At 38.8% G+C, this 23546-nt stretch overlaps 1 protein-coding gene across 2 annotated transcripts in view; it reads left to right on the top strand.

The window, feature by feature from the left end:
* NFATC3 (nuclear factor of activated T cells 3) overlaps positions 1 to 22543 on the top strand; it is a 61549-nt gene extending 39006 nt beyond the window's left edge. Inside the window, exons 7-11 of one of the 2 annotated variants that reach the window (XM_042876922.1) lie at positions 803 to 858; positions 1492 to 1618; positions 3235 to 4281; positions 12793 to 12894; positions 19238 to 22543. In XM_042876922.1, the coding sequence (XP_042732856.1) occupies positions 803 to 858; positions 1492 to 1618; positions 3235 to 4281; positions 12793 to 12894; positions 19238 to 19362 (1457 nt within the window). In that variant the 3' untranslated portion in view covers positions 19363 to 22543. The remainder of the gene's footprint in view (positions 1 to 802; positions 859 to 1491; positions 1619 to 3234; positions 4282 to 12792; positions 12895 to 19237) is intronic. The other variant, XM_042876923.1, reaches the window with a different exon arrangement.
* Positions 22544 to 23546: the final 1003 nt, after the last annotated feature.

Raw genomic sequence — 23546 nt, forward strand, 5'->3', positions numbered from 1 at the left:
TGTATATGTAACGTGTGCACCTGTGTTATCACTAAACAAAGTAAATTAAGGGGTTGCAGCTAAGTCCAATTCTGCCACATCCTTGTTTTCCTTAAATATTTAAGTAGAAGTGTGGTGATTTTTTTTAATTGGCAAATGTAGCATGAATTGCTCTTTTAATGTATGGTATATGTTGATATCCATTTTTTCAGGTTGTACTTTTAAGCCCTTTTGAGGAAACACTGCTGCTGGACTGTAGATTAAGGGTGGCAGGTTGTGCTAGGTCAGAACCAGGAGGATGTTCGCCAAGGTGCGGTGACTTCCCTCACAGCACAGACAGCTTGCCCAAAGTTGAACTACAGGGCCTTTTGGTTCTGCAGCACGTATTTGTCTTCATTTTATAACCTTTGGATATGTACAGGCAGCTATGGTATATATTGTTTCTCACATGGTGACTGAACCTGTAAATCTTCAGCATGTTTGTTTGAATAATCCTAAGCAGTATTAGTTATTTACCTTCATTTTTAAAAATCAGTTGGGAAAAAGAAAATCCCTCCAACCACACTGCCTCCTTTAGAGCCAGATCCAGCTGTTTGTAATCAGGTTCTATTAAATGCAGAATCTTACACAACATTCAGCTTCAGTGACTGCAGCACTTAAACTCCAAAGAATCCCTATGCAGTGCAATCTGTTTAAAATGTATCTCACAGAATTGCTGTTTTATGACTGACAGTAAATGCACTTCTCAAGTATTTAACATTAAGTATTTAAGGATTGTAGAAGATGCTTTTTGCTTCAATTTTTTGTTAATTTCTCCCAACAGATGGACGACCTCAGTGGGAGGTAGAAGGGAAAATAATTAGGGAAAAGTGTCAAGGGGTGAGAAACTTTCTTTTTCTTTCTTTAGAAATTATGTTTTAAAGTGAGGATCTACTCCTCTTCATTGTTCTGAAATTTAGACTTTGTTTAGCAAAAGCAGATATTGTCTGATTCAGACAGACAACTGGAGACTTCTAAATTGCCTTGATTCTTTAAAGTAGCCATTAAGATGATGTGCTGAAAGAACTGGAAGTAGCGTGCTTGAGAAAGCATTGCAAAAAGAAATTCAAATTGGACAGAAAGAAAACTGAAAATAAGTTCTGTAAGATGACAAGTAATTTCCAGCGCATTAGAATCTTTCTTTCAAGCTTGAGTGAGCCCAAGTGCAATTCTTTTTGACTCCTGGTGTATTTTATGCACTGGCAGCCAAATGAAGCATCATTTACAAGTGTCTCTTTAATTACCAGTGCTACCTTCAGAACGCTTCGGTTTAGGAAAGAAAAGAAGTCTCTGGTTTACAGTTTGCTAATAGTGCTGCTTTGATATGTAATATTGGCATAAATTTGAAGTTCATCTGTTGAGGAATATCAGTTTGCTTTAGTTTTACTGTTAAACTGTTTCGGTTCTTCTGTGATAATAGCAGTTTCATTTGCATTTAATATGTAAAACTTTTTCTTCAAAACTTTCTTGCAGGCAAACATCATACTTGAAATCCCACCATACCACAACAAAACTATTACAGCTGCAGTTCAGGTGCAGTTTTATCTCTGCAATGGCAAGAGGAAAAAAAGCCAATCTCAGCGTTTTACTTACACACCAGGTACTAAATGTAAAAAAAGTAAAAAGCTGCATTTTATATATATTTTTTAAGGTAAACATTTGAAAGTAGTTTGGACAGTCTTTGTACCTTTGACAGGTAGATGCGACTAGCTTTAACAGTCTGAAATTTAGAGTAATAAGCCACAGTGCTACAACTACAGCCAATTACTTCTTTGTTACACATTTTACAGAATAATTTGCATTTTACCATTTTTTGAGAATGACTATAAGTCTCAGAATTTGCTTCTCATTAACCAGTGATGACAGAGAGGGCAGTGAGGTCACAGAATATCAGGTTCTGTGCATATGGTTCTGTGTTTTTTTTCCCTCCCAAATATCCACAAAAACAGTTTCTTTCTTTTCCTTATATCTGAAATTTTTTTTTTTCCCCCCAGACATATTGCAGCCCTTTCTGAGATAATATTTTTGAATTTGAACAGAAGTGAAAACCATGTTTCAGTTAAAAAAAACAAAACAAGTCTTAATCCTTTATGTTTGGCACGAGACAATACTAGATATACAGCGCCTCCTGCTTTGCCTGCCACTACCTTGCTATTAAGAAATTTGTGCCCACTGAGAGTGGTCATAGTTTACAGGGGACAAACGATGAGTCCCGATCCTTTACTGCTGTTTGGAGGACCTAAGGTCAGATACCTAACGGAGTCTTTTTTATGAATATTGAAACAATCTTCTTGAAGATAACTTGTATGCTGGCAAAGAAAGCTTCCATTAATTTACACCATTTAAATAAGCTCTGCTTGCTGCTTGTTCTGTAAAAATACAGACTTTGTGCATAATTTGAGCAACATTACCTAAGTAAGTTGTGCATTAGGTGTACATTTCTTGTGTTATCAAATATAGCTGTTGCTATTCTTAAGAATATCAGCTCCTAAGATAATTACAAAAATATCATCTAAGATGCATCCTGTGATGCATATTCAAAGTGGAATGAAGTAATGAAACCTACTGCTTCAATAAGAAGCTATTCTACTTATAACTGCAGCTGTAATTGCACAAGCATTTAAACACCCATTTATTAATATGTTTAACACTTCAGCATTAATGTAAAATGTAGAACAGCAACCAAGCCTTAAAAAAGCCAGTATTTTTCTACTGTTTGTTCTTAAAATCTGTATCTTTTCCTGAGCCTACCTCTGGCTTCAAAAAAAAAAAAAAAAAGAGACAAGTAAAAGTGGTATCTGTTTTAAAAAAAAAAAGCATTTGCTTTTTCCTTGTGCCTCACTCTGAACTCTTATCTGACTAAAACAGTCAGATAAGACTGCAGAGCTTAGTAGCAGCCCCTGCACACACACCCTTGGTAAGCTGTATCATTTGAAGGTACTACTGGCTGGGTTGCAATAAGAGCCATGCACTGCATACAGGGTAGTTCAGAAAGGAGAAAACTGCCTTTGAATAAATGCTAGGAGGATTCTTCTCTCTTTATGCCCGTAGTGCTAATTCTTGAAGTCAAAGAAAATAAAAGCATAGCAAAAGGATAAAGGAAATTAGAACAAGGATATTAACAGTACTGTCATGGTTGTTAAATGACAGTGCGTATGCGTTTATCGCAGGATGAAAATGAATTGGAACTGTAATACACAATTTTACTTTTTCTAGTTATAATGAAGCAAGAGCACAGAGATGAGGTGGATTTGTCTACTGTTCCATCCTTGGCACTGCCTCACACGAGCAACGTCCAAGGCCTACATTCTATTCGAACTCAGTTGCCTTCACCAGAGCAAGGCCATCCTCATGACAATTTACTGTCTACATCACCCAGGAGCCTTGTGTGTCCAGTTCAACCACCATATACAGCAATGGTGACCTCAGCGGTATCCCACCTGTCGCATATGCAAGGTAGAAACCTTAGTCCAAGTGAAGAGTGTCACGTTTTGTCCCCTGCTGTGGTTCAGTCTTTTCAGGTAACATCACCACCTCCTGTGAGGCCTTCCTATCAGCCTATGCAGTCCAGTGATGTGTACAACGAACAGTCTGGTCTTCCTATGAACTCTGCCTCCAGCCAAGGATTTGATGCTATTTCATTTCAGCAAGACACAGCTGTACCTCATCTGATAAATCTTAGCTGCCAAGCTCTACCACCAATGCCGTTCCATTCTTCAAATCCAGGTTCTGTGTCAACATCGAGTGCAGCAGGGCACCCGCTAGCACGCTCAGCACATTCAGGACAGTCATCTTCGCACCTGCCGTCGATGGGATACCACTGCCCAAGCGCCGGGCAGGCCTCCGTCCCTTCTGCAATGAGTCGCTCCCTAGGGCAGTCTTCTCCCCAGCTGCAGCAAGTCCCATACCATTCTACAAACCCAGCGTCCACTTCCCCATCCCCAACAGCTTCCCATCCTTTGGTCCATTCACCGCTGTCCGGACCATCGTCGCCCCAGCTACAACCTATGCCTTACCAATCTCCTAGTTCAGGACCTGCCTCATCTCCCCCACCAGCCACTGTAAGTCAGTCGGGACAGCACTCCCCTCAAGCACATAGTCCTGCACTGGGAGGTCTTAATGCAGCTTCATCTTTAGTGCACCATCCCGTGTGCGATTCATCTCCATTTTCACCAGATGGGGCAGCTATTAACATTAAACCAGAACCTGAAGATCGAGAATTGAATTTTCAGATAGGACTACAAGACATCACACTGGATGACGGTAAGTGGATTTAATAGTTTAATACTAGGGTATAATTACAAATTACACTAAACCAAAACTCATTGAAGGAAAGGGTTATTTTGTTTAGATCACACTCCTCTTCACAGAAGTATATTTGTACTATAAAAATGCAGTCATATTTTTGCATCCAAAGCAATGACTTATTTAAAACTAATAGTAGTCATACTGTTGAACTAGCTTAGCATACAGTCTGCCTGCAGCCTTTGTTTTTAGTCATAAAACAAGGCCAGAGAATTAATTCCTGCATATTTACACATTATCTACGGGGAATTAATTTGAAGCCTCTTCTAATTGTCTTTCCAGCATATTTCAGTGAAACTCATCAAAATATCTGAGATACATAACTGTAGTTCAGATCATGATTTCATGGAGCTATCCCAGTTTCGAGAGGCAGGCTGTTTTGCTGAAAGTACCGCATGTGCATTTTGGCACCATCTTAGTCTCTTCCTAGACTGCAGAAAAGCTGCCGTCATTCAGCACCTCTGCTCACTGTAGCTGTTAGCTTTCTCCTTACCGCTTTGGCTACATTTTTGAGAAATTCACCAGCTTCCTGTAAACAAGGACCATGATGGGAGGCATTCTGATGCTAAGGCCAGACCATAAAATCCTTAACTTCTAATACCTGGACAGTGTTCATTTAGAAAACCAAGTGGAAAGTAGCAGTTACCAGATGCTGAGTGTTGGGAGTATTTTAGGCATGCGTGAGAAGGAATTCAAAGAAAGTGGCAGATTGAAGTGACTGAAAGAGCAGAAGGCCTGGCCTTAACAGGTATGTAGAAGGTATTTGATATTAATGATGGGTACCTTACTAGTATCTGTTTTCTCCAGTAGGTTTAACTGTAGTTTTTTAGTTATTCCTTGCAAGCGTAGGCTATCTGTTAAATATCCACATCAGTCAGCTTTCCTTGAATTAGAAAGGAAAAAAAAGAGACCAGCTCTTTCCAGGACATGCTGAGAGAAGGGGAAGACTTTAGGAAACAGAATATTTAAAATTTCTACGTCCATGCTAGAGGAGTGAGAATGAAATCTAATGTTTCCAAGAAGTGTCACATTAGAACCTGTCTCTTAGCCTGCTTCCCTTCACACCCACAAAAAAGATACAGAAATTGGAAAATAAAAAACAAACCACCTAAATACTGTAGTTGAACTCTTCACACTGTAAGCAGAGGCATTTAGCATTTATGAGCAGCTCAGTTTGGAAGTTCCTGCCTGGAAGTCAGAATAAATGCACAGTAGAGAAAAGAAAGCAAACTTTTTACCCCTATGGCACAAGTTGGAATTTCTTCTAGAAACTGTTTTTTCTGCTTAACAATGAAATTATTGAGTTGTTTCTATGCTGACAAACATATTCTTTCAATAGCAAGAAAACCTGAAAGAGCCATGCTTAAAGTGTACCCATTTGCTAATATGTTAGAGAAATAAAACCAGTGTGCAGAAGATACAAATGACCACAGTTTCAATAATTATTCTTTAAAATAATGCTGGCTGTGGAAGTTAGTCTCATAACCTGTGGCTGCACTGTTTGCTTCCTACATGGAAAACAACGTATTTTTAAATGCTGAACAACCCCCTGGCATAAGCTGTACGTTTACAAGTGCTTAAGTGATGTTCATTGCAGTTCAATATTACTGCCATTCAGTGATTGAATTGTTCAGACGTAGAATTCTGAGAAATGGAAAACTGGTGGGTTTTATTCTTATTCAGTCTGCCAGTTCAGGTTGGATGTCGAGCCTGAAACTTGCTGTTCCAAAAGTCTTAAAGAGCACAGTGACATGAAACAAGTCACTCATGTTCTCACCATAAATACACCCTGTCTTTAACCAGTTTGTAGTTTAAAAAATAAGAAAATGTTTAGACAGGACCTTTTTAAAATCTATCTAATGTTTTACTGTGGTTTATGAAATAATTAGAAAAACTTACTTTTGTTTATTATTGAATCTTAGTTTCCATTCAGATAGAGCTAGACACAAGTTGCAGATTAATTGCTCTAATGTTATAAAACCTAAAAAAAAATCTAAACATAAGTGGACTTAAAAATAAATATTAATAGGGTGTGTTCTCCCAAGTAACGTATCAAACATGAAAGCTACATTTAACTAGAAAATGGGCTTTTAAATAGGTTACCAATTAAGACAAGTAAACTGCCCCCAAAATTATTTTAAGGCCAATTAAAGTTTTTGTTTGAATGATATCTTGATTACTGCACTCAGTAGCTTAAGACAAACAAACAAAATCTGACAACATAAATAATCTTCTTTCAGAAAGGTTCAGTATTTTAAAATCAGCATAGATAGTTTCTTTGTCAAGAAAATAAAGTACTGGAATAGAATTTGAGTGGTGTACAAAATGCTACTTCTAGTTACTAAGCTGTTTAGCTTGCCAGAGTATAATTTGAATTTATTATTTAAAAAAAAAAAAAAAAAAAAAGAAGGTAATTATGCAAATCCCCTTAAGCGAGACTTCCTAAAGTGTGCTTCAGTGTGCTTCCCTTCAGCCAACATCCTGGCTGCTTCTTCAGGACGAAGCCAAAACTTAATATGGAACTACAGAGCTACTACTTCAGTCTTGATCCAGCGTCTCTTGGAAGCTGCAGTATCTGGATTCACACTTTTCGGTTCTTTTGCAACATCAGAAACACTTGGCAATGACAGAACAGAGCATCATTTTAGTTTAGTTCTATTCCTTTGCCTGTAACACAAGTAGGGCCCTCTTCAGACTGAGTGAAAAAGGCTTTCAGAATTGGAAAGCAGATCCTTTACCTGAATTACACTTACAGGAAAAAAAAAAAAAAAAAAAAAGTTAAGCCAGTGTAGCTTTTTGTTTTCCAACAGGATCTGACTGATATTTGAGGCCTTTCCAGTTGATGCCTTGAATTTGCCCTTATTCCCCAGTCCTTGCTTCCCACACTTTATAATTCACTTAAAGACTCTAAGGACAGTAGAAGATTAAAGAAAATGTTTGATACATAAGACAAATTCAAAGTAATTTGTATTTTAGGCTGCTACTTAAAGGACATCATGAAAACCAGTGCTATTTTCTCCTGCTTAGGACTTTCCAGTAGTCCATCTGCACAAGCCGATATTGCACTGCAATAAGAGCAGCTTCCTATGCTTTATTTGTCCCATTCCCTTCTCCATCTCCTCCCCTCCTTCCTTTAACAGCTTTCACTAAGTCCTTCCTCTGCCTGTCTTCCCAGGCTGACATTTCCCTGTATAGACAGCAGAATACTTAGGGATGCAAGTATAAACAAGAAAGCTACAACAGTTGGTCATTTCAGTCCTTTCCTGTATACGTGGTCCATTCTTTGTTCTGTTGTGTAGTCATCTAATAAGGGTCCCATTTCTCTTTACAACTAGAAAAAAATTTGTCAGAGTTGCCTCCAATCCAATTCTCTTATGAGGCCCTGTTAATTTTTCACTTTTTTTTTTTTTTAAAAAAAAAAAAAAGCTTCCAGTGTGGTAGTTTGCCTATCCTGCTGTCAAGTTCTAGATTTAAAGCTTTAATTCTAATACTGTTGATCTTACAAGAGCCTAGGTTTATTTTACGGTTTAGGAGCAAGTTTACCTTGTATTTCATGGCTTTCTACAATGACGAGATTTCTAGCATGTATTTCTAACAACTGTATTTAACCATTTTAAAGTATTACATTAGTCTGTATTCAGCAACTCAGGATGACCTTCTGCTAATCCTCTAACATTCTGTTACTCATTACATCTCCGCTACCTCAAGCAGGAGATTAGAAAATCTAGTACATGGATTTATTATAAATCATAACCAGAAATCCTCCAACAGCTTTGTGTACATCAAGCAATAATTCGGCTTTGTCAGATGCACTCTAACCACTTGCCTTCATTCATTATAATAGTTCTGTTTGATATCTCTCCAGTCAGTAAGCTCTCTTGCTTGGAAGCTCAAACTACAGATTTTCTAGTGAAGGCAGAACAGATCAATCCAGGTAGCTTTTTACTTTACCTCCAGCTTAACTTCTGTACAAGCTGTAGTTGAACCTTAATAGCAGTAACTAGCAAGGAAGTTCTGAAGAATGACTAAGTGGTATTTCTCTATATCTAATTAAAACGTATGAATTAACAGTTACTAGTTAAGCAGCTTCCTGCACAGCAAAGCAATCAAGGTCTACAGAAACAGGAATACCGAATGCCAGAACAACCTGTTGCCACACGTGTCCAGGTCAAGGCATGCAACAGAATGCAAAAGCTGCAGCCTGCATTGTATGCAGGACCTGCAGAATACTTGCAATTCTAAAAGCCATTCAGAAAATCAGACTAGTGTAAGCCATTCATCAAGGTTGCATTTAAATACCATCTCTCTTTGTATTCTGTATATTAGATACCATCAAGCAGTGCAGGAATTGCAATAAAACAGTTTTACATAGGCCGCTCTGAAAGTAATGCCTCTTGTAGTTTTCATGGAAACTACAGCAGAAACTACAACAGATACAAATAACAGTATTTGACAGAGCAGATTCTCAGCTGCATAACACTGTTTCTCAACAGTCACAACCATTAGCTATGCATTTCTGCCAGCAATGAGCAAGAGCCTGCATACCATGCTCATCAAAATATGCACCAGTGGAAGGGAACCACTACTGCTGCTGCCACTGCTGAAACGCACCGCCTGTCTCACTGTGCTCACAGCCACTGCCTGGTGTCTGTAAGTGTCCAGTGAGCACCAGTGAATGTCATTGGGTGCCATTCTTTTCCTGAATGGAGTCGGAATTCAGTGACACACCTTTTCTTCCTTTACACTTTCAGTCAGACACCATTTTGTCAGACTGCCCCTCTGCTGCCGTCTGTCACACAGCAACAAAACGTAACTCAATTTTGATGGAAAGGTTCAGTCTTGACTGCCACACCACTCACATCCACCTCTGAGATTGAGGGCCAATAATAGGATGCATTACTTTTGGAGCAGCCCTCAATTCTCCTCGTAAGTTTATGGACTGCTTCAATACATCCTAAGGTTGAACAAGATGGCAAGAAAAAACTTGATATGGATGGAAATGTGCTAGTTTTAATTAAGAGTGGAAGGAAGAAAGATCCAGACACTGAGTACTAGATTGAAGGGAAAAGGTTGGAATGATGACAAGTGAAAGGATGTTATCCATCTGTGGTTGTCAGCAGTTAAAAGATATTATGATCATATATCCTAGTGAAGTCATTCACTACGTTCATAAAACCGATGCCAGAGCAGTATCTTTTTAGATGATCAGTTGTAGATTGCTACTGCATTAAGTTGTCTGGATAAATCATCAGGAAGTTACAGCCAGCTAATGTCTGAATCCTGCTGTGTGTCTCGGATGGCTGCACGATGCCTCATAACTACTGTAAGAACACCTCATTGGACCGCCCCCAAAAGGTTCCCATTTAAGAATTAGAAGAGGTTGGAAACTTCTTTTGGGAATGCAAAGGCTATGTGTACACCATGGTGCAGATACTACCAAGAGTAGCAAAACTGGAGGGAGTTAGACATGTCATTGCAACACTGTAAAAACACACCCAGACACTTCCGCGCTGCTTTCCACAGCCCAGCTCTAAGGCTCACGCATAATGCTTACTGTATTAAACTCATTTTCTTGCTTGAAACAAAGAGGCAGTTGTGTGACATATATCATAGTAAAACCAATTCATTTAAATGCAGAGTGTGACATAACCGTGGCATGCACAGAGATTCTTGTTACTGCACAAAGTAACTTTACAACTTGTACTGCAACTCTACAGGCCAAAGGTGCGTGCACACCTGTCTGTACAGCTGCAAATGTTATGTGCCTGTGAAGACTGTACTCTTAACACTTCTTACATCCTGATTAAATAAGTTAAAAAAAAAAATAATAAAAATCAGTGAAGCTGAAATTTCTAAAGTAAGCTCATTCTATCACTTGAAGTAGTAAGATGGTGAGCAAGGCAGCTCACCATGCCCTTAGTGGTTTGCCATTCCAAATGTGTGCTTCCATATGCCTGTCTTTGATCACAAACCAACAGTCAGAGCTGGCTGCTCCACAGCAGGGAGGACTGAGGGTTAAGTATAGCCCTGCAGCTGCTTTTTTTTTTTTTTTTTTGGAGGGAAAGCTGACACCATATTACTTGGTGGTTGTGGGAAATCTAAATGAGGTTTAATACCCAGCACTAACTAGTGTGATGTAACAGCTGATCATAAATGCAGCTGATCTAACTATCTGGAGAAGACAAAAGGCAGCTTATATTCAAGGAAACTTGTGCTGGGGTCTGCCCATAATGTTCTTTGAGGTTTACTGACACTCTTTCCATCTGCAAGTACACCAATTCACTGACCTGTCTTCTCAAATACAAGCTCCTAGGTAGATGCAGCAATGCTACCAGGCCTAGGCAGTTTATACAGTCTGCTACAGACAAACTTCCTTTGCAAAGAATATAAAGAAACCCAATCTGTGCTACTTACTGCAGCAGCACTAGAAACAGTCATGCATTTCATAGCTTTTGAGATCTGCTGTTCTAGAAACAGCACATCTGGTTTAAGTCTGGCTGCCCACACCTTCTTTTCAGTTCATAGCAGTAAAACATATAGGAGCTTCTGCGTAGTGCTACAAAAATACTAAGCTGCTTGACTCCTGTAGGAAGAGATCCTGAAAACCAAATGGTGGAACTCCATGAACTTCTTGGTCTGCCTGGTTCCACTCAAAAAGGGGTACAACTACAGTGCATCAGATTTCTTGATTTCATTTAAATTGAGAAGCCTTAAGTTCAGTGTTACATTCTTTGCATACAAAATACATTCTAACATTACTTAAATACAGAAAACCCTCCTGGAATGTTTGCAGAATGATGAGATAGAAAGATACTTTTAATGTATGTTTGTCTGGTACATTAAGTTCTGTCCAACTTCATTGAAAAAAATCCATATAGCGCTATATTGTGCACTTTAAAAGGGCCTTGCTTTATGTACCACATTTCACAAGTAGCAAGCATTGTGTGCCTGAGGCAAAGCATGCTTCACTCCAAGTGGTGCTGGCAGGAAAAGACTTGTTACATGTGTGACACCTGCAACACATCTTGTCAGGAATTTCTTAGAGTCAGAATTCAATACTGTCAATTTTGTCGGAGCACTTAAATGACTTGAAACCTTTCCATGCATTGAAATAATTAAGAAAAATTTACTCGGTCATCTTTCTCTGCTAGAGTGACAGATAATCTCTATTGTATAAACTATGACAACTTCACAGTGCAGATGCTATTGCTTAAAAGGCCTAATTAATTCCACTGTTACCCGTGGAGGCTCTGTGTGTTTATTGTCTGCTCCTTTTAAAGCCTGAGCTTGAGAAGATTCCCCGTAAAAGTTAATTTGTTTCATCCACAGGCAGTTTACTGCTCATCTCCCTGGATTCACTAGATCCCACCAGAGCCAATGGGAAAATGCTTAATATCCTGTCCTTCAAAATGGCAGTAGACATTTCTTCAAAACGCAGATCAGGCTTTCCACTTCCCCTTTAAATATGTGTAACTTTATGCTTTAAACAATTGAGCAAAAGCAGCACCAAATATGTAATCTAAACTGCTTGAATTTCAGGAGGGAGTGGGAATAAAGTTCTTCCCAGTAGTCATTCCTACACAGTGCTCAGAAACTACACTGGCAGAGCAGATGTGTGGCTCTGTCCAGAAGGCACCATTTAGTCAGCTTTCAGAGTAGTTTTTCAGATTGTATTAAAGTCCAGTTTACTAAAGTGTACACCACCATCTTGGACAGAACAAAAAAGTATCCTAGTGCCATTTTTGCTGATCAGAACAGCATAATAAACACAGTCTTGTTGCTTACATTAATAAATACATTATCCTACATTAATTTCTCCTCCAGGATCTACTTCAGTGAAGTACAGTTCTCTGCTTCCTCCCTAGTTTCTCACATTGCCTCTATCTGCTAGAGCCACCTACACAGAGATAACACTTTGTTTTCCTGCACTTCTTCTACACTTTGTGACCCAGCTGACTGAAGAGCAATACCTTGAGCAAAACACTCAGTCTGACAAGTAAGGGGAAGCTAACAGCTGTTCACAGCAACAAATTCCTTTGTTTAAGAGATAAGAGAAATAAAAATGAAGGTTTTATTGACTAGCACTGTTTTGCCTGCCATGTTCAGCAGAGGTGCTGTCAGGAGGCGTAAGCACTACTAACTTTACCGCGCTATGTAAAGCAAGTTGAGAAAACTGCAAGAGGAATACTCTAATGCAAATACTGAAAGAAGTTCATCTGGTATAAAATTAGGTAGACGTTGAAAAATATCAACATTACCTTTATGGCTCTGGCTACAAATTGAAAAACAATACAATTGACAATTTATAAATAGTTATTTATGTCAACGTATGTAGAAGTTGTGGATGAAACTGGGTATTTGAAGTTAGTACTATTAAAAGAAAACTGAACGTCACTTCCTGGTTGAGTGAACTGTAACTTCTTGGTTTAGTCCAGTCAGTAGTTATGTCTGTCTTCTTCTCTGACACAGACAGTTTTATCTCTGACCTGGAATACCAGCCATCAGGTTCAACAGAGAAATGGACTCAACATTCAGCACTCATGTCCAACTCCTATGTGGAAAATCTAGAGGGTGAGTCTGCTTATGAAAATGCTTCAATGTTTAAAATTGGAGCACAAAGGAGAGGGGAAGGTGTTTTAATAGTCCTAACATATACAAGTGAAAAGCACAACGTAGTACTTCAGTATTGCTATAACTGGACACGTGCATTCTGAAATAGTTGGAAATATCAGAAGTTGTGAACCAGGTGTACGCTTAATGGAGTAAAAGCCTCCACCTGAAGTATATCTAGCTGCCACAGAACTTCCTGAGTGCTGTAGAATCTAGTAGGGTAACAGAAGGATGTGAGATTTTTAAGTCTAATAAAGCCAAGGTGGTAGAATGGCCAGATCAGTTAACTGAGAAACTTGGAATGTTTCTCCTTTTTTATAGATACAAAGTGATGTCAGTTTAACTACCAGTCTAAGTACCAGAAATACAGATTGTATGGAAAGAATTCTAGTTGAATGTGCACTATAATTGAGAATGATCATCTGAATTTGCTTTAAGATGTTATCATCTTCTTTATTTCACATATAAACGAAATAATTATGCACTGTGACTCTTAGTAGTGATAGTGGAAATTGATAAGTAGCTTATTGGTCACATTCATGTTTATAGTCATTTTTAAGTGTTTTTCACCTTATTACAAACATGTCTGCGGTGCCGAAGAACTGTCTTAACCCTTTAAATAAATAATGCACATGTATGTATGCATATACACACATATGTATGAACACATTTTACTTTTACCCAAATATTTTAAAGGGTGATACCTGTAAGTGCACATTCAATTGAGGACTGCTAACACTTAATGAACCTAGGTAGTCTTAATAAAACTCTTACACAATTAGTGTGTGAGCTTAAATTTACTCTCAGAACTAACTTAGTTCTGCTTTACCTGTTTGCTTGTCAGAATGTAATCAGTAAGGTAAGTAGCTACAACTCAGAGTGCCAAAGCTAGAGAATGGACTGCTGACATTTCTGGATTTTGAAACTACCTGTTGATTAGTACAGTACTACTTAGGGCTACTCTAGACTGCAACCAGCACAACTCAGAATCTAGTAGGATCTGTTGAAAGAGTTCTTGGCTGACAGAGTCATTGTAATCATAATAAAGCAAACCAAAGAACCGACGCATGCCAGCAAATCTTAAGACCGAGATTGGCGAAGCCTGCCTGTACGTTGACATTCAGGTCCCTTTTTACAAAGACACATACACAGAAAACCACATGCAGAGAGAAACATGCTTATGCACACATGCTAGCATCTGAGAAACATGGTTGGGAAAAATGGCATTTTTAAAGTTGAATAATTGATACTTCAGGTACTCGGTCTAAGAAGGAAAAATCACTGAAATACTAATGCTGTAATGGAAACTAATATTTACACATGAATGTTAGAATGTTAGGTTCTGTATCTTAAGGAATGCCTAGCATCAGATAAGTGAGCTGTCAGTCAGTGGGATGGATGCTTATGGATCCTGCTTCCAGCTTTAAATCTGAGAGAGTATAGCTTCAGAATTATACTACTGAACCCTGAACTGCTAAAAGGAATTATAGCAGCGAGAGTGGGAAGAGGTGAAAAAGCAGAACTGCCCTGATTCCATACAGACAGAGGTCTTGTCACCAAGCTATTTTCAAATAAAGCAGTCTTAAATTCAATGGGGAAACTTCTGTGAAAAGATTCACAGTTCTATTATAAGGATGATAAATGCTAAGAATGAGCATGAAATGAGCAGAGAAAAACACACTACTACATCAGTTGTGTGTCTGCATCTTGTCCCCATCTGTCCTCCCTGATGCCAGAAAAGAATTAGATGCATACAGTTGTTGGGAGCGTTTCAGCAAAGATCAGCTAACCCACTCAGAAGTTGCATTGAATCAGCCTGGCTCTGTGGCCAGCAGAATGAATGAATGAATGAATGAATGAGGAAAAAGCATGGAAAAATGACAAAATGAATGGGTGCCATGGAAAGGGTAACACATAACATCATCTTGGGAAAGTAAATGCATTCATACTAAGTAGAAAAATCACATAGCAAGTCCAGTGCTAATAATTACAGTCCTTATGGCTACTTGTAGTTAAGCTTCAGAAGGGAGATGTTTCAGTACATTGTGCATGTCAGAATTTTGCACAGACCCAAAAGACCATAGAGAAAAATGTAGACAGAATTGTTAAGCGCATAAAAGTACACTGCCTCTGGAATCCCCTAGGACAGCCACATGTTGGAGCCTGGTGAACACTGTGGGGACACAGCACTATGTGTTTTTTCCTGCTTTTCCCTTGGTCTTTACTACTGCCCTTACATTAATAGTTCTTAATCTGAACTGGTTTCCTGATAGTCCTCCACAGAAGTATTTTTGGCCTATGAAAACCTGAAAGGCTTGGCAACTGCTTGTTACAGAGACTGTCTTGTTCTACAGAAAGCATGGACATTGATCCCAGATTACCAGCTTCCTGCAAGGGAAAGGAGGCTGCTTGCATTATTAGCAGGAAGGCCTTCAGGGTGTAGGAATCATTTGCTGCATTCCTGTAGGAAATGTTTGTCTCTCAGCACTCACAGAGATGGGGAACTGTGGTTAAAACAATTTAGGCAGATGTCAGTTTTTGGTTGACATTGTAGCTAAAAAGAGGATGATTACCCTTCTGATCATTGCACTGAAGACACCTGTCTCAGGGTTTACATCTAACTGTGTCTCAATAAGAAATATTTAGTAAGATGGTAAGGTGTGCAAGATGACTGACAGGTTATGGGTCTGGAACATAAAGTGATGTTGTAGAACTGATAAAAGAAATGGGGGGGAAGATAGACCTTGCAAATATGTAAAAGCACTGGTTTGTCTCTTTTAAGAGCTTGTTACTGCAATTTCCTCAAGACTGTTCTAAAAATTCATCCAAAACCACAACCTGTTCTTAGAAAGCACTTTCTCTTATGATATTCTTGTGTTTCATAACAAAAGAGCTCCATTCTGCTCAAATCAGCTAATGCAGATAATTTTCAAAAGGTGAGAATTTCTTTTAAGAAGTTTATCAGTACAGCACACAGGACACATCTGTATGGGAACAGCTGTAAGGATTACTCCCCCTAGCTTTGTGTCATTGCACAAATGGTGAGCAGCACAACCTAATTTTAGTTTATTTAAAAACTCTGGATTGCAAATTGCAACAGTTCAGCACATCTTCATGAATGGCCTGGCTGTTCATGCAGCTAGCAGCTGGAGCAATAGCTTTTATCAGCTGTCCCAGTGCAGGGACCAAAATGCAGTGCATTTTGAGCCATGCTGTATTTGACAATGGAGTTATTAGAACACAGTTGTTACGTTGGTAGTGGGAGAATCTGCCGCATTTCAATGTGAATTACAATGTGTGCCACTGCTCTGTTTGTTTGGTTTAAATTTGATCCAAGATCAGCAACGTAGATTGTTAGCACACACAAGAGTATTAAATATTACCTGGATTTCTGTAATTATTTGTATATAAAATATTTCTAATTCGTCATCTCTAGTGAGTAGAGTTTTGGGACTAGCAGTCAGATCACCAGGCATGAAACGTACAGGGGAAGCTTTATTAGGAAAAAGGTAGTTAAACTGAGAGCCAAGGTGCTATTCCCCATCTTAACTCTCATGAGATTGGGCTTCCTCAAAAGGACAACACAGCTGTAAGCTGCACACCATTCTTGAACCTGGCAGACAGGCCACAGAACTTGAGAACATACTTAAGAGCACTGCTGCTGAATCCTGAGAGCTTAGCAGCCTTCCCCAGGAAACTTTTGTTGAAGGAAGAGAAGAAATGTTGCTAAAAATAAGTGCAGGTTTAAAATAAACAAACAAACCGTCGTCAGCTCTGGCCTCTCTCTGGACTGACAAAACAGACTTCCTATCCCAATTCGTCACATAAGAACTTCAGTTTTGCTAGCCAGCCTTATAAGAAATCTGCATTTACACTCATGAATTTAAATGTTTTAATCACGGACAAATAAATGTTCTGGAGTAATATTGATTCTCTGTGGAGGAAGGCAACGTGTCGTGCATTTTAATACTAACTTCCGGAATACTAATTTAGTCTTAAGTATTTTCTCAAAAATTAACACAGAAGGCAAACCGTGTGATTTTTACCTCCAGTTCTGGACGTTTCTACACAGACTTCAGCTCTTCTTATTAATTACATTATTTACCTTTTAAGCTGTCTTAACTTATACTACTGCACAGTTAGACAATTGTGATTGCCTACAGGAAAGCTAGGGAGGAACTTTCTATAAGCGATAACAGAAATGGCTTTAAACTGGGAGAGTGTAGATTTAGACAAGGTATCAGGAAAAAGTTCTGTACAGTGAGGGTGGTGAGACACTGGACCACGTTGCCCAGAGAAGTTGTGAACGCCCCCCTCCACGAAGGCTTTCAAGGCCAGGCTGGAAGGGCCTTTGATCAACCTGGTCTATGGGAGGTGTCCCTGCCTATAGCAAGGAGGTTGGAATTAGATGATCTTAAAGGTTTCTTCCAACCCGATCCATTCTATGATAATGCCATGTAGATATAGCTGAGTATCTCATATGTACTGCCCTGAGTTGGACATATCTTCAGTGAGCTGTTACAAAGGACTTCCAAGCTACCTAATTCAGCATGACTTCCATGCAGTGATAGGGTTTTGTTATTGTCATTTTTTGTTGGTTTAGGAAAAAAAAAAAAAAAAAAAAAAAAAAAAGCTTCTGAAAATCAGCCTCCTCTGGGAAATCTGCTTTCCTGATTTAAATGCCCACTCTTCCATCTGATAGCCAGCATGCTGCACAGGGACTCCCCACTGTCCCCATTCAACCCCTCCACTACTTAAAAGCATGCTGGGCACAGCAGCACAGCAGCAGCCATGTTCCTCAGCCCACGGCACGTGACTCCCAGAACAGCCTCACCTGGTTGCCTCAAACCTGGCAGCCAGGCTGCTGTGCTGCAGAAGGTCAGCATGCTTTGACCCCTGCTGCTGCCTTCTGCAGTCTGAGCTGTCTCTGAAGCAGTTTTACCATCATATGTACATAATTGATATCACCCTAAAGACTTTGGAGTTTGCAGGCTTCCCCTTACCCTTTTGTTCCTTACAGACAAACCTGTCTTAACATCAAGCTAAAAACTGCCAAAAAAGTTCTCTAGTACCAAGATACAAAGCATGACAGAGCTATAACTCATAGATTTAAAAAGCAAAGTTGTGTAGAAGTCGATTGTTTAAAACAAACTAACTGATAACTGTAATACTCTACATAATAATAAAAAGTGCAGAAACTTGGCAAATAACACACCACATGACCAGCTCTTGTTCTCATGACATAAAGTCATTTCCAGGAAGTTTAATGCCATTTGGCCACACATTATTTGGTTTGTAAACACCGTGGGAGCTACAAGGCATAGGCAGCATAGACCACTTTGTGCTGATGCTGCCTACCATATATGCACATACACACTGCATATAAGATAGACTGAAACCTGAAGTAACTTGAAGTCTAATAATTTCAAAAGATAAGGATTTAGCTCCATTGCTTCTTGTTGTACCACTCATCAACATTTTAACTGAATTTTTGCAGTATTTGATTTGTGCAGCAACATCCTGTTCAACAGCATGCAGGAAATAATAGCTGTTGGGGCCCCTTAAAGCAAGCCAGCAAGTGCCCTGACAGAAACTGATGGAGCATAATACTTTTAGGTGCAAAAATCATGTCCTCTTGCACTAGGAATGATCATTAGTCAACAAAAGGATCATATTATATGTATGCTTAGAGAAGATCCAAACAAATTCATAGCAGAGGCATTCCTAATATTACTATAATTTGGTGTACTCTATGTCTTGCAGAGTGACAGATTCTACACCTGCTGTGGCACCCAAACTGAATTGACATGCCAGTCAATATTAGTCAGTATTTATCCTCCACTGTAGAAAAACTGACTGTTTTTGTTACTGCAGCATTAGAAACATAAACATTCAGAAAACTGGCCAATTAAATAAGTATGTAGTTTTAAAAAAATAGTAATAACACATTAACAGCATCCAAGTTCTGAGGAAGTTCTGTAAGTAGCTTTAGAGAGCCTGGGGTTGGTTATTGTGCCAGTAACTCTCCTGAACACAATGTTCTAAGAAACCTGTATTAAACTGACCTGTACTGTGCCTTTTATTGACCTGGCTTTCATGAATATGCATTTGCTTGTTTTCTGCAAGTGTTATAGACATGCTGTGACATAGATTGCACTCCTGTTTAACTGTTACTGAAGTTAGTGTCCTAATTCATCCTATTAACTTGCTGCATCACGGCTTAGCACCGCAGTACTCCTTTTTAAAAGGGATGGGTTGTGTTTTGAAAAGCATAAAAACAGCCTTTTTTCTTTTCTTTTTTTAGTAAATGAGATCATAGGAAGAGATATGTCACAGATCTCAGTGTCACATGGAACAACAGTGGCCACCCAGTCTCCATGTACGTGCCCTGGATCTTTGGAGACAAGAATATCTGATGGAATCCAGTAACAGATAAGCTTACAGCTAAACATACATGAAAACTTCACGGTCTCTCTGAATACTCTTCGTCCTCTTCCTCTTTAGACTTCCTGTGCTTCCAACTCTGTGGCCTTTATGAACTGGAACAGTGGATCCTTGCAAAGCCCTTTTAGTGGGTTACATTTTTGATGTAGAGACAGAGCATTTATAATTATAGTTCATCGGATGCTGTAAAGAGACTTAAAATGGACACACAATCTGCGCCAGATACTTCTAACTGTTTTGGAGATACAAATAAGCTTTGCTTTTTGCATTGAAATAGAATACTTTTATATGATAAGTGCTTCAAATGTGTGGAGATGTTAGTTTGCTCTTACAATATTCACAGAACTGAATGTGGAAAAAGATTTAATACACATCTTCAGTGTGCTGCTTTCCCTTAGAGATAGCGCAGTTTGTAACTGATGATTTGTTAACACCTTTTGGTCATTTTGGAAAGCCTTTAAGCTTATATTGTTTAATTTTATTTTTATTATGATCTTCCAGTGGCAGATCATACCTGTCATCTGAAGCCAATGCCATGGAAGCCATTGTGTATACAAATACTGTAGTGTTTTCTTTCTTAGAATCATAGGAAGCAAAGCCAAATGTAGATCTGCACTTGTTTATAAACTGAAAATGTTACTTGATAGGCTGCAAAAAGACCATTCCATCATGAAAGTGTTGGGATAGAAATGACATTCCAAAATTTAACTTTTATAACTTTGTGGATAATTTTCCTGTACTTTATTAGCACAGGTTCCTTGAAATAGGTTTTTCTTAGAAAGTTACATTTGTAATCAAATTTGAGAAGTAGGATTTTAGATTAAAGAACAGCAACATCAAAGCCATGTTAGATAACAGGAGAAATTTTAATATTTGCTGAGGATCCAAGTGTTCCTGGTAACCCTGCAGAATGCATTTTTCAAGTCACCAATTCAGTGGCATTCAAGTTTTCCATGCAATAAATCCTTTGACCACGTCTGTATCTTTTATGTGCTGTATGCCTCACCATGCCACTTTGAAGTCCTAAGGAGATAATGCAGCTCCTTAAGCTGTTTATAAACTCAGTCTGCAAAAAAGTAATTTACTGTGAGCTAGTGAGTAGGTAGCATAACTTGCCCGCGTTGAATTGTAGATGTGTAAAGCATAAGCTACCAAAGAAATGCACCAGACTCATGGCAGCAGTACATGGTGCTGCGCCCCAAGGATATGTTTCCCTCACCAACATTATGTGATACATCTGAGACAGTCTGTTTACATAATTACTAAAAATCTCGGGCCTCTATGATTAGGCACCTAGGAGAGGATCTAAAACTGCCTGCTTAGGCCACAAACGTTCCCTCCCCCTCAAGAAATGGTCGTTTACAGAGCTTTCTGATATGGAAAATACAGGGTACAACAATCACAGCCAAATAAGATGAGAAATATACTGAATCTCAGATGCTCAGCGGACATTTTATCAGCTAATCACACGTGGAGGATGCATCTCTGTTCTCTAGATTATCATAGGCTCATAAAAAATTACAGTAAAATTTAAGTCAACTCCATTACCAAATTGTAACATCCATACCCATAAGAGTGAATTCACATTCCTAGTGTTGCATTTTGCTGGAAAACTATAGAAAAGACTTCATTCACCCTTTTGCAGGCAAAGCATTACATCTACATTTAAGTCAGCAAGTTCTAGCGTTAAAGTAGCTATAATCACATCTTATTAATAGCTGAATCATGTGCCTTTTTAAAAGGCCATTCACTAAGGAGGTGAAGCTGTAACTCTTGTCAGTTCCCTCCTCTTAGAGTCCAGCCTAAAGCTACTGTGGTGGTGTTTCATAGTTACTTCAGACAACTGAACGCAGGGGCATGGCACGTATGCTGGGAATCTAAGCATCCTCCTAGTGAATGTACTGTTCAGTGGTGCAAATCTGAAGAACTGAAGTAAAAGATTGGCAGGGCTGTAATCTGAAAGGTGTGATATTACACTTGTCCCTTAGTGATGGTGCTTTACTCTGTCCTCTACTCATTCGTGATCATAGATAAGGGTGACATGCTCAGAAGTACATGTGCTTACGTTTTTGACATTAAAAAGACACCAAAAAGCCCCCACGGTAAGCTATGCAATTGTCTTCAGACTGTGTGCTGGTGGCAAGGCATGTTCCAGTTTTCAATCATTTATTGGGTCTTTTGCATTAAGCATTGTTTGTAGGAAAATTCTAACTTAAAAGCTTTTCATACCGTATGGGATTTATACTCCTTTATCCTACTGGTACAGATTCTCCTTGCAAGTTCTCCAAGTAAGTAGCTGGAATTCATACTGTACCTAAAATATAGGAGCCCATACAATACAGAGTTGCTATGCACTAAATTTTCTGATGCCTTTAAATACCTTGATGCCTGTAGACATAGATGCTTTCCTATTTAAAAATGAAATGAAAAAAATATATATATAGCTTTGGATACTAAAGCAGTTTTGTATTTGCCTTGTAAAAGCTTCAATACAAGGGTCTTAATTTTATTTTAGCTTGTGTGATAACGTAGGTAAAGACTGTTTATCTTGTATAATTTTAGTGATATAAAAAGCACACAATCTCTATTGGACTATGCAAATTTAATTAAACAGCAGAACCTGACAACTATTGATGTTTTGTTGGCATCCACTTTCTTGCCCTGAAGTCTTTTCTCCTTCCTCTTCCAAAACTTCTAATTTCATTTAACCTGAAGGAAAGCCTTAAAGATGAGGTAGCTTTTCTATAAGAAGGGCCAAAAGAGATCAACATAAAAAAAAAAAAGGGATAATATTTTAATCAAAGGGGCAGGGAGTTTTTTGGAATTACCATAAACATGCCATCTCTGTTTCTGTAGTGAAACTTTCAGCTTGTCAGTGGAACTGCCATCCTTTTTAAACCAAAGAATGAAAAGAACATGACTGTTTTGTCCTGATACAAACAGAGCTTTGAAACTCTATTTTTGATACTCAGAATGGATGTCATTCCTTGAGGTTCGGAAATCATTCAAATTGAAGTTTTATATTTAAAAATATGGGACAATAAAGAATAAGTTCTAGATGTTTACAGAGCCTTGTATTGTAATTTCATGTACATTTTGTATTTTAAACATTTTTGTAAGTTATGATTGCAGTGCTACTTGCTGAAATAAAAGGGAAGAACTTGCATTTAGGCTCCTAAATCATAGTGTTGAAATAAATAAAAGAATGCAGATGTGGTGTCACTTATTCAAAATGCAGCCCTGACTGCAGAGTGGGGCTCTGCTCCCTCCTTGCACTGCAGTGCTAACATTGTGCTCAGACACGACAGATGAAGTGAAGAACATTTCGTACTTCCCTGTGAAGAGTGGTGATTCTGAACCAGTGCACGTGGGGCTCAGCTTAGGCCCAACAGCAGCAAACCTATACGTATTCAGCAGGTGACCAGCAGCCCTGACAGTAGCAGTTTCTACAATAACCAGTGACTTCCTATTTGCAAAGTTGGTGGTTTCCACTCTGCTGATGTAAGATGATTTTCAGAGATTACTCCAGAAACTGCTGCTCAGGCATCGTAAAATGATCATAAAATCTTCATTCTTGAAAAAAGGGGGTAATCACAGGTGAGATGAATTGTTTCAGAAATAGATGTAAATTCCTACAGACTGTCTTGTTTTATATATTTTCTATTAATCAGAGGTTGGCTAAATAAAGCAGTACTGATGGAAATGCCTTAAAATCTACATCCCACCTCAGTGATATTAGTGCCACTGAAAAGGTTTAGTTATTTAGTACCCTTGCAGTTTGGCTGCAGGGTCTTACATTCATCTGTGAAATCCCTCGTGTACCTCAGTGTACTGAAGTATGCAAGCGCTCCAGTTCCAACTCTGAAGCAAAAGCTGTGGCCTTTGGTTACAATGCACACCTGCCCAGGAGAGATGAGGAACAGAGGTCACGCAGCCATTGCTCACATTGCACAGTGAGAACACAGACCAGTGTAGGATTAGCCTCTTATTTACAGTGCATATCCTAACTGATCATGTTTGCCAATGGATTTTAATCTGCAAGTAGAACAGAGAGAGGTGGCCACTGTGTCAATTGCTGAAGGCAGAGTAATTATATCCGAGTTTTGCTAAATATAGGACATGGTTTTTGAAAGCTGCTCCACATGGTTTTAGTATGATTGCTCAGCATA

This window comes from Lagopus leucura, unplaced genomic scaffold, assembly GCF_019238085.1.
Source record: "Lagopus leucura isolate 7727_CA_CO unplaced genomic scaffold, USGS_WTPT01 Super-Scaffold_100017, whole genome shotgun sequence".
NCBI lineage: Eukaryota > Metazoa > Chordata > Aves > Galliformes > Phasianidae > Lagopus > Lagopus leucura.